General features: G+C 33.9%; 1 protein-coding gene across 2 annotated transcripts; it reads right to left on the bottom strand.

Moving 5' to 3' along the window:
* Nucleotides 1-3,733: 3,733 nt before the first annotated feature.
* Nucleotides 3,734-12,578, bottom strand: LOC144356554 (uncharacterized). Of its 2 annotated transcripts, none has more exons than XM_085495164.1 (7): nt 12,473-12,578; nt 8,051-8,114; nt 6,959-7,044; nt 6,224-6,316; nt 6,001-6,060; nt 4,296-4,373; nt 3,734-4,164 (listed from the first exon to the last, which is right to left on the bottom strand). In XM_085495164.1, exons 1-7 carry the CDS (start codon nt 12,542-12,544, stop codon nt 4,051-4,053), a joined length of 567 nt encoding a protein of 188 aa, XP_085351290.1. In that variant the 5' UTR covers nt 12,545-12,578; the 3' UTR covers nt 3,734-4,050. The 2 variants fall into 2 exon arrangements, with proteins under 2 accessions (XP_085351290.1, XP_085351291.1); XM_085495165.1 differs by having other exon boundaries at nt 4,078-4,160.
* Nucleotides 12,579-12,868: the final 290 nt, after the last annotated feature.

A 12,868-nucleotide genomic window follows, 5' to 3' on the forward strand; every position in this document is an offset into this window, starting at 1 on the left:
GGACAAATAAGGTACTTATAATTGCGTTGTTTCTGTAAAGGAATTTTGTTTTTCACAATTTTCCATCATCCTACATCATGCTACAATAAAGAAATCCCAACACACACATATGCCACTATGTTTTGCTGAGTGCAGATTTTTTTCGAATAAATACTAGGAATTTATTTAATTTCTCTAAATGTTCCCAGTAAACTATTAATATTTGTGCAACCGATATAATATTGTTGTTTTGAGACGTGTTTTACCCAACGCATAAGTGTGTTTCATCCAAAGTTTGGGATGAATGTGATGTTCATTTTGGTGCTAGTATATTATTAAGAAAATTGAGAAAATTCATCGTTGTAATCGGGTTTATCACGAAATATCGTACAATGTAGACAAATAAGCATAGGTCAATAGCACAAGCTATTGATAATCTTTCAATTTGATGCCAGTGGGCGTATAACTGAAGAGGTCTTACACTCAGATGCAGGTGGATATATATGACATTTTAACACCACTATGGGCGATTGGGCCAAGACCAATCTTACTTTCAGACGTTAGTATTTGTATGTCATTTGCCTAGATCAATAATGTCACCGAACTTAATAAACATTGAGTATGTCATTTTTTTTGTCTAATTTAGTCTAATCATCTTTCAATAAGGTATAGATCGAAGGTTGGCCTGAAATTATTATTTTCATAGATGACGTCGTTATGTGACCTGCTCGCATGTATGACATACTAGTATCATTGTAGTTCTTTGGATTGTTTCGACCAATCTTGTCTAAATATACTGTTTTTATATAATATGCTAATGTTTGTTATGCTTCGAATTCACAATTTTGTTTCACGCTTCTCTACCGGTAATGACAAATTGTATATATGCAAATAATTTTTTATTATATTCCTCTGCTATAAAACATATTGCCAAATAGTGAACCCATTGGTCAAATATTGAACGTAACAAAGTACCAAAACCTGAATGGCGGTGGTTGCAGCACGTGTTCGAATATCATTTATACATTTTGTACGTTGCTATGAGTCTCGAACATGAAACATGATTATCCAACAACTTACAATTACGATTATGGAATGAAATAGCATACTGAATCATGTTGTCATTGAACCGATGATATGGATTGCATTGACATAATGTGATTATGGAGAAGTATATTCATATGTAGTCAAATCCCTACTAAAATAATGTAAAATGACGATACAGTCAATCTGTCGATTTTGATTCCTGAAGCTTGACAAATAATACAACCACTGCAAAATAATTCAGTCAGATTTAGGACGGGAAATGCTACTTCAAGGTTTTTTTAGATGAGATAAAGATAACCAGTGATGAGCACAGAAATCAATTCAGAACAGAATAAATGAATACATGACGTCATTATTCACAGCCTTGGGTTCTAACCGCGACTTGCATTACTTGTGTTACTCTCAGAGTGAGAGCTTGAACGAACAATGCCCTCCAAATGGCATTAACATGTGTAACGAGACAGGCACTATTCAACAATACCGCCTAAGGTTATACTTTAATTACTGAAAGGTAAAAATAATCTTGAATAAATGCCTCCCAATGAACTACGTAAGACTGTATTCACAAAATCCAAAGCCCGGTACTAGTACCCAACTGTATATCAAGGTTTGTCATTCATTTTATTATAAAATAAACTACCGTAGATATGGAAGATTATTCCCCAATGTGGATAATATGTATTGAATCATGTGCTTCGACATACTGCTTTGTAATTTATACCTAAAATATACAAATTGTTTTTATAATTATGAATATTCCTCAAGTTTGTATAGTAATTCGAGAAATAGGTACTAGCCCAAATATAGCACCCGATATATTGGAATTGCAAAACTGTAATGAAATAGATGTAATATATCACAATTGTTGCAGTTCTTTTCGCGGATCATGAAAGCAATGCAGATCATTCAGATTGGTGTCGTTACAAGACGACGGGTCTTACGTCAATAGTGATTGGGCATAAAAGAACCAGGGACGAATTTTGAAAGGAACATATCATCATACACGCACAGAATAGTTTTAGGTGGTTTCCGTGAAGGTTACCATGGTTAGAACATGTTTGTGTGCGCTACGTTTGCAAAGAACAATGGACATCATCACACTGTTTGGTTTCCTGAGCTGGTTCAGACCATAATCACGGTAAGTAGTACAATAGTTGATGAAGACGTTCTCAAGCAATAGTTTAATATAACTATGTAACTATTAATGTACCATATCGCTGGTGTATACACGAATGTACTTTCTTTAGGTACGGATTTAAATTTTATTCAATTTATAGACATGAAATGTAAATTGAAATGTAAATGACGTCGACTTGTTTACGCTGTTGTCCATCTCCAATTTGACGAAGCGAAAAGACTGTTCTCTAGTGGCGGGATTAGGTGAACATTCAGCTATCGCGGGAATTGAGAATTCAATTCATTGTTGAAAACTACCGACTCGGGTTGAATATTCCATTTTTATACAGTTAAATAGACTTTTGAGGCATGGATAATTAACACAAATGCGTCCGAAAAATGTGTCTAATGAAGTGTGTTAACTTCCAGCCCACACGTTGACTATAGTCACCTCGTCCAGAAACATTTATTTCCATACTACTCATATGTGACGGTCATTCGGCCATAATGAGTCTAGAATTCATTTAATAATGTTGACTTGACTAATCATACACTGTAGGTAACAGCACGATTTTTAGGTGTCTAAGAAGGTCGCCGAATAGCTGTGTCACAGTATTATTTGGAGATAAATTCGCATTCTAGATATATTGCTATATATGTCTCTTCCCCTTCTGAGAAAGGCTATATGTATAAACTAAATCATTTTTATGCACATAAAAAGTCATAGAAGAATCCTTTACCTGGGTAAGTTACGTATTTAGTTTAAAAGCTTTTAAACCAAGCGAAGATGTCGTAATACTCAGAAGATTAATTATAGCTTGACATCAATACAAATGGCATACATCTGAAAATATATTCAATTCAAACAAATGCGCAGACCCTATCAATGGAAAGGAACGTCATGATTTATCCATTGTCTATTGTCCAATTATTTTTTTTCTGCATTTGTAATTTCATTCTGCTTATCTATATCGGGCGGGCGTGCAGATAAAAAGCACAGTATAAAAAAAATAATTATCAAGAAATGGCAGACAACTAAAGATGTTTCTGAATCTAATGATGCTGATTTGGCAATTGGTGACAAAGACACTGATACATAAAACATTGAATTGTCTTTGTGTCTTACTGTTGTTAATCTACTAGACAGAACATTGCTAAGTGAAGCTTTTAGAGATCAGTAAAGTGTTACATTTTGATGCATTCAAAGTACTTCATAAATCAAATTGATTACCTGTGTATGAATGCATTGGATATGGATGGCATTTGCTTGTTGTATTTATATGTGGGCTTTATTGCCTCATCTACAGTTGTTCCATTTACATTGTCCTGAATGAAATCGTCACAGTATTCATAAACAACTTGAGGTTATGCACAATGTCTGTACAAAATACTAAAATTCTAGGGGTGACAACATAACTGTCATCGAGATCTCAGCTGCACCATAGATGCAATAACATACGAAATACGAATTATTTTGCTAATATTATATGTTTTTAAATTAGCCTTCTCTAAATTTCCCCACTTTTGGACTGGATACCATAATGAGATTAATATGATGGTGATTTCGAAGTAAATCACGTTGACATACTAATTATAATTATAAACAGCGAGAACTTTATTACATTAAATCATATTTGTAAAGTTTGAATATGTACATCTTTATGCAGCATTGCGTAGCATAGAATGACATAATAATATAACGGTGAACACAGCATAGGATGTGTTTAAACTACGTATTATTATAATCATGGTATGGTCCACTGTGCACACCTATGACATCCTGTAGCATAGCGTAGCGTATTAAACCACACCACGACATATAACAACGGTTATAAAAACCCTTTTAGAAAAATGTTACCACATGTCACACATCAAGTCAGCAAACAATGTCCTAACGTTGTTAGTTTGTTATACTTTACTATTTGCCTGTAGGTTGCCGATGTACACAGGTGGTTGTTCATAGATATGTGATGTCAGTGCGCCTGTCTCAGATTGCTTATTGGGTTGTGATGTTATGTCTTTCTGTGAATCAAAAAATCTGTGTTAATATTTTCATATTAAGTCAGTTGAATTATATTTAGTCGAATATACTGATATATCAGAACCACATATTTGTTATTCAACACTGCTATTATACAATATAAATACATTACCTTGTGATATGCTCGAGTGGCTCCTTTTCCTGATTTAACGTCTTGGTATTGTGACAGCACACAAATAAACCCAAAGACCTGAAAAACATAAAACAGTCTTGTACATTGTAGTGTGTTATTAAATAAAAAAGTCGCATATATATGCATAGTTATGTTGAATAAGTTATTATTTTATTTTCTCTATATACGTAAATATAGAGAAAATAATATAATATCCTATTCAAAAAAATTTCCATGACTGCAACAAACAAATTCGAACTTTCCTATTGAAATTGAGTGAGCAGGTAAATATATTATAACCACGAAATCATTCAGGCAGATACACTGACAGATGAACTATTTTATAACTATTTTTGGATTGTATACTTTGTTTGGATACTTTGGTGGACCATACATTTCACATGCTTTATCTGGATACTTGAGAGTATCTGTATGAGATAACAACTTTCTAGGTTCAACGCTTCCATTACCGCGCACAAAGCCTTTTAACCACTGGTCTTTCCATGGTGCACACAAACAACCACCATCATCAACCATCAGACAACAAACTTATCAGGTGTTGCGTTTTCGGTTAAGTTTTTGTTTTTGTTTTCAACCAGAAGTATATTATTTGGCGTGGATAAACACATTGTCAGATGTTTGCGATATCAACTTTATAGCTAATGCGTTGCCTAATATTATAAAGTGATTGCTTCTCTTTCTTGCCATTGTCAAACAGTAAATGCAAGTGCCTGCAAGTGAGGTGGTTGGAGTTTTATTTTTTCAGCTCTGGTTTTAGTTTACCATGAACGCCCATTTCAATTATTAGCGCTTTTTAGGTGGAGTGGGCTGTGATCGCCATTGCTTTGATTTACACTTGCAAATAAGTCAGGTACCTTCCACTAACCAATACATGCACCATCAAATTATGGGATTGTGGAGAAATTAACTGCAGAATATGAATTTCAAAATGTCTATTATAAATAGGTAAATATTTATGTAAATAATAAACACTAAGTTAGAAAGATGTGTGTATCCATGCTGGCCATTACATTGTAAGTATGTTTGTTCTAAAACCCTTCAGTACTCTCAAATTGAAATGTCTAAAAAGGTGAGGGAAGGATATTTAGTTTACATTTTTTAGCCACAATAACATATGGAAGTGATGTTAATCAAATTGACACACTGAGAAAATATAATAGTTCGTATCAATAATTTGCAAATATAGATTGTATGTGTATAAGGGTATAAGTGTTTTAGTGTTAGTGTACGGTTAGACATGATAATTGCCTATGCGGACATACCTGCACGTGATTTACATTTGGTGAACGAATCAGCATGACACCATGGTGTCCTACTGTGAAAGTGATAAGCTATTGTGTGACTACATGTATACAGCGGTAATGTACCACAAGCTGTTTACTTCTTAATTGCATACTTCAAAGATTCAAATAATTAACTTCAAATTGAAATTACAATCACATATGTTGATAGATATCTTTTTGTCATTGGGAAACAATTCAAAACAGAGTCAATCAGTTAAATGTCAGAAGCGCACACTATTCCCACGCTTACACTACAAAAAAATATGCCTAAGTGCTGTTATACACTAAACGAGTCTAACATAGATGAAATTACAACATGTGTGTCTATTACTGATGTGCAGTTAAGCGAAAAAGGACAAACAACATGGGTCGAATATGTGCTTGATGTAATGATTACTTACGCTGAGACAAGAACAGACAATCCATACAGCTAAACATCCGACTGTGAAAACGGTCAGCCCCTGAGAACAAGACAAATTACATAAAGCAATGTCTATGAAATTACGTTATGGTTATAATAATAATAATAATAATAATAATAATAATAATAATAATAATAATAATAATAATAATAATAATAATAATAATAATAATAATAATAATAATAATAATGTACTGTCTTACCATTATAACAAGCAGAATGATGTTGATGATAAACTGTATAAGCGTGATTATCAGAATTGAAATTATCCATGGCAGATACAACCATGCAACGTCCTACAAGGCAATACACACTAAAACAGAATTACTTCCGGTTCATTTGCATATAGTAATAAGAGTGCATTGATTTGTAATTGTAATTTGTAATTTATTCATTTAGAACATTACATCCATAAATGGTTTTTCATGCACAGCATATAGATATAAAAATTAACATAGAATTAAACAAACCACTGCAAAAATGACGAGAACACAATAAAGAAAAGCAAAAATAGGGTATAAAATAAAATTGATAGTATCAGTATTAATGCTAAAAGACAGTGGTGGTCGTCGCAAGGCATTTTATATGGGCTATGTACATCCAATATCGAATAGGTCGGGCGTGATGAACACCGCGACCAGCAAATTCGAATAATTTAACAGTAGTGCGAATATATGCAACATATTCTACAACACGAGTTGGATCATAAATTGAAATGCAGAGCATCGCCAGTAACGGCAATTGATCGGAATCAATCCATAGTTATATGCAGTATGTGCAGTTTTTATATCACAGTAGATATTCACGTATGTACTTGATAGACACGAATAGAAGGTAATCATACCAGTATATATATATATATATATATATATTAAATATTGTATGCACATTAAACATAATAGTTGTATGCAGTAGTTACATAAAAGGTAACGGCTTACCCTGCAAATTCCGATTTTTAAGACTATTGAAAATAGAAACAGCATTCCATAGGTCACCAAATTTGTCACAAAACTGAAAAACATTGCTGTAATAAAAGTTGTTTATATACATTAAGTAAGTAACACAAACATTGTTCTAAACGATTTCGAGATTTTGTCTATGTTAAGTACAGGTTAGTTTCGATGCTATAATATTCAAGGATTTGTTGTCAAATCAACATTATCATTTATCAATCATTTACCATTACTCTCACTAATCAATTGGAAATGTTACAATATCTGCATAAAATACAGAGCGGAAATGCAATTGAACTTGTGATGTGGAATGACTATTTTTGAAGTCGTTGGCACACTCAGTCAGAACTGGTGTCGAATTTATTTGATATTCAACCGAGATAAGATTTGAACTCTTAATCTTAATCCGACCTTAAATCAATATTACTTCTTTCACATGTTGTTATCTTATATTTTAGCTTCCATTATTCGTTACAACGCACGTGTTCATTAAGAAATTAACTTAAGTACTATAGAAAGTGTATATGTTTCATAGGCTTTATCACATACAGGATTTACTTCCACAGTGTCCTATAGGTGTCTATAGACTGGTGTACCTATAGTGTTGCTTATTTATAGAGACGTATGTGTTTCTATAGAAACATAAGTTATGCATCTATAGTAACATACACGTTGCTTTAGACAGCATGTTATAAATTAACTTATTTATAAACCTATTGGTGTATTATCAGGATTGAAAGGTTTAAAATGTGTACAGCAAATATGTGTGTGTTTATTAGTTTTCTTGTCTTCTTGTTTTGTTTTTTATTGTTGTTGGCATACCAGTAGTGAGTATATAGTAATATGCTTTTGGCAAAGACTAGAACAAACAATAAGAATATCATTATCGGTTATTGTAATATCATTATTTTATAGTTATCTTTCATATATTTGATGCTTTGATGTGTTGATTATTTTCCAGTGGATAGTCTTATGCAGATTTTATTTTTTTCAATCCCCAACCCCAGCATCGTTTTCTATTGGTCAACCTTGTACTATATATAAACCCAGTGAAAAGAAGTGGGAATAAAATGTCACCTTTGGTGAAAGAAGCAGCAATGACAAGAAATATATTCAATCCCAGGTGCAGAAGAGAAATACACTGTAATATGAAAAGTTGATAATTTATGTTACGTGTATGAATATTGCATGAATACAAAACAGTACACAACCCGTGACGTCATACTGTTCACAGTACACAATCCGTCACGTTACAATATTCACAGTACATAATCCGTGACGTTACAATATTCACAGTACACAATCTGTGACGTTACAATATTCACAGTACACAATCCGTGACGTTAAAATACTCGCACTACACAATCCGTGACGTTACAATATTCGCAGTACACAATCCGTGGCGTTACAATATTCACAGTACACAATCCGTGACGTTACAGTAATCATATTAAAATATACAACACACTAACGACAACTAAAATAATAAATGAAGCAGAGAGTAACGACCTTTGAACCTCCCCGGGCACACAGGCAAATGATACTAGGTTAATAAAATGTATAACTTATCCTGCTATTTAAAATCAATAGAAAGTAGTCGAGTAAAACCGTTATATTAACCGTGCGCAAATAATCTTAATTCTGAATCCGCCATGTTCCAAAATAAAGCACGACTACGACGGGTAATTAGTTGACATGTCCATATCATTATGAATACATCAACGCAATTGAATAAATGTGTATGTGATGGGGATTCAATTTGTTTGTATAAGTACGTATACTCGAACTGAGTTAATTATGTATTATATAAGAATAAATAAAAACGTATACAATACTTTGTTAGTTTATATGGGCGACAAATAAAACGCCAAAAGACACATGAACACATTTAACTCTTTTAACATTTGTCATTTGTGGAATAGTTTCAGAATCCACAAGAACTCATAATATATGACAGCAAACGTTTCGAAAGTTCAAAAACTGTGTATAAAGGTTTGGGGAGAACATACAACGCTACTTTGACATTTTTTTTAGTATGACATAGCTGTAAATATTGATGTTATTCAAATTATCTTGCTTTACGTTCTGCGGTTTCATTGGTCGATACATTTCAACGCTGTAATAATAAAACAAATTTGTGATTGCTGTTCAATACGTGTTATCGACTTAATCAAGAATGTACCCGCTAAAGAAAAAAAAGAAAACGACAGCAGAAATTTGTTTCTAATTGGAGCACATTCCCATGGACTTATCAGCACGTAATTTATCCAGTGAATTCAAACATCCAGTAGCAGTTTTAGGCATTTTAGAAATGTATGGCTTGTGGCACATATGTAATTATTTCACTGCCTTAATTGTGCGACGACAAATACATTGTATAGAATTTTACCATAATATTCATGTTTTGTTATCTACCAAGACAAATTTAATTGTAGTCTATATTTATTATTATATATTTATGTAGATTTTCATTGGAAATAGGCTTAAATACAAGATTCTCTCTTAAGCATTGCTTTTTAAATCTCACATAATAACACTAGGGCATTACACTAATCCGTGGTTATTTAAAAACATATTATGATACGTTATATCAATTCAGTCGATCTGTGTGCTGTCACGTTGTATACAATATCGTATATGACGCTTACCGTAGCTGACCCGTCGTGATATTCAGGTTATATTGGCAATTGAGACGTTGTGTCCCGTGTCTTTCAAACTATTTTGATCTATTGAAAATGTATTTATGTATTTTGTATGTCGTTTAAAGGCAATAAGTTCTTGTCTCGATTAGTCATTTTAGCTTTGCCTAAATAACATTTTGCGTTTCCTAGCAACGGATGAGATTGACGGTTATGCAGCTGTAATAACATGGCCGTTACCCAGAGACAGTCATCAGGAGACGTATCCTAGATTAAATACGTCACTCTATAACATAAACACATTGCACAAAATAATCACTCAAAACAAATTACAAATTATCTCACCACTTCAATCATGGCGGATTAAAGCAAAAAATATTCAACTTGTATTGAGCTATCTTTGGAGAATGAAGTTCTCATTTGTATCCATTTCTGGTCCAATATGGCTTATGTATTCACTTCAAGATATTTGGGTTAGAAGTTATAGATTTGGTTGTGTGTATAAATCACGAAAGACACTACACAACTTTAATGTATTTAATAGTATTTAATGTATGAGTCGATATTTATGTCAATTATGGCATGGGAAGTTACATGTGAGAATCCTAGCCACGCTAGCTATTCGAATGAACAATATTGTTTATACGTTCGTTTGTTTTAACCTTTTGCGATCCGGACAGTATTTCCATGAAAAAGTCCCATCAGGAATCTGGCAGTGTTGCCGCTGACCGCGAATCCCACCATGAAACAGACAGTGTTTCCCAAACCGTTCCACGTTCCAGTCCAATCGCGAACAAGACCGTGATTCCATGAGACCCATCACCAATGGAGCAATGTTGCTATCAATCGACTGCCATCGTGAACCAGGCAATGTTGCTGTAGATGAAGCCCCAACGCAAACCAGGCCGTGTTTTCGTGAGTTGCATATGTACTTAGTATGACCAATTTATGTCTATTGCGAACAACACAACATATATAATTATCAAGTAATATACCTCTAATAATATAAATAATTACAATATTTACAATTACTACAAGAAACAGTCCGTTTATCTTGACAGTTGCTGAGCTCAGTACTGCCAATTTCAGTTGTATGTCTCCCAGGAGATATCATCAATGTCACCAAGGAAGAAATGACAACTCGCTATATTATATAATCTTATACTCAATACTTCTGTTTATTTTCTGTGGTAATTTGTTGTCACAGTCAGGTCCATCCAGGGTTTCATATGACGCGAACCGGCGTACAATATGCACAATTAGCATACCCCCTCATACTGATGGTACTTGAAAGGCAAATAAGAGTGTCATTTGAATATCGACCGTTTGTCGACACCACTGTATATCGCTGATAGTGACAGAACTACACGTCAGTACGGCCTCCCAGTCTGAATACACGCAAACCATTGCTGCCCACCGATTATTGACTCTTCTTGAATAATGTATAACAGCTCTTGTCAACTGCTTATAGACTGCCTGCATTGATTATCTGTTCACGTTACACAGACTTCGTGGACTGCCTGACCGCGTATCCACGACGTGTGACCCTGACTGTATTGATATAGTCAGTTATTAAAAATTCCAAAATTTGTTTTCAAAGGACGTGTACTTGAGTGACGTCAGGTCTATAATGTCTCAGATTATGTTAACACATACACTCAGGTAATAAACTAGAAAATACTAAACTCTCACAAAACGTACGAATCCAGTAAATGAAAAAAAATGTTCAAAATAGAAATAAAACAAATATTTTTTTTGAAAATTCCGTCCACCATGTTATGTCCAACATGAACCGTTCCATTCCTATGCCTGGATGCAATGAATGTAATTACAGTAAATAGCTGGTGAAGATGTTCGAACGTTTAATGAATGTTTAATAAAGCTATTACTCACTAGAAAACCTAAATCAAGTAGATTCCCGTGGGACACAGGGTGAATATCAGCACAATAAGTGACACAGTATCAGATAATAACTGCAATACGTATCATGCTTTCAAAACAATACAGCAAGAATATGAACGTGAATTAAAATGCGGGTGGCTATAGACAACATATTGGGTAATCGTTTGTATGTTTGATCTATTTTCAGGAATTGTCAGTGTTGTTATTTAGTCACCATTCTATACATATATAGGGTACAACAAGCCTGTTTCTGGTAAAGACCTTGCACGTTATTGATATGTATGTTTGACCCATTGTACTGTACAATACGCCTGACCATGCACCGGTCTACACGTTATTCCTATGCATGCACTATCTACCATACTATGCGTGATATGTTCTTTACAAATTGGAGACAAAGTTCACAAAATTGTATTCTATCATTATCAATTTATACAATAAATGATAATGCTATTCGTTTTAAAGTGGGTTAATATGTTTTATATATGTAAATACGGAATATACATTGCTGACAGTATTGATCGTAGGTATTCAATGTGTTTCAGCTTGAAGCGACAAGTACACGTGATTAAGCAAAGAAATCAATTCCGATAGATACGTGTTCATTTTGATGTGTAGTGGGTTGTATTGGTCATAGTATTAGAACATCCTGAAAACGATTTTTCTTCGACTAACATGTATCTAATTGTACAAGATGTCACTGCCTGATACTCTCTCTTCAATGACCGTATTCTATTCTTGAAACGATCCAAAATGATAACCCGATTATGCATGCTACGGATCTGTTTTACCTAGCAAAACATAAGAACTGTAACATTTGAATAATACATTTGAACAATTATACATATGTGCTATGCTGACCGAGTGTAAGCGATTGTGATACAACATACTTGGTTGAATCCAGAATCGCCGTATTTATCTTTCGTAAGGGAATCGTAAATAACACAATGTCACCTACCAGGGTGTATACTGCCGTTGCTAAGCTACCACTTCGTAAACTACAACAACAACACTTGTTAATTATAGCCATACTTGTCAGCCTTGCTCACCAACGGATCCTTGATATCATCTGAGAGAGAGAGAGATAGACACAGCGCATCTTAAAGTAGATATCCGGCTGTTCCATACTGCATCGTGTGCCCCCACGGAATGTCTGAACAGGCCAGAAGATTGTTCACTTGCGAGAACGATTTCCATTTATATTTCAAACTCACCACTGTTAAATTTACCCTTTAGTAACTTTATTTGTTTATTTGGATATGGTTTACTTCGCCATGTACTCAGGATGATAGTGATTACGATACAAATAATCATTGCATCAAACATGTCACAAAATTCCAGACAATTACGTAAT

Source organism: Saccoglossus kowalevskii, chromosome 21 (assembly GCF_978046115.1).
Source record: "Saccoglossus kowalevskii chromosome 21, keSacKowa6.1, whole genome shotgun sequence".
Taxonomy (NCBI): Eukaryota; Metazoa; Hemichordata; class Enteropneusta; family Harrimaniidae; genus Saccoglossus; species Saccoglossus kowalevskii.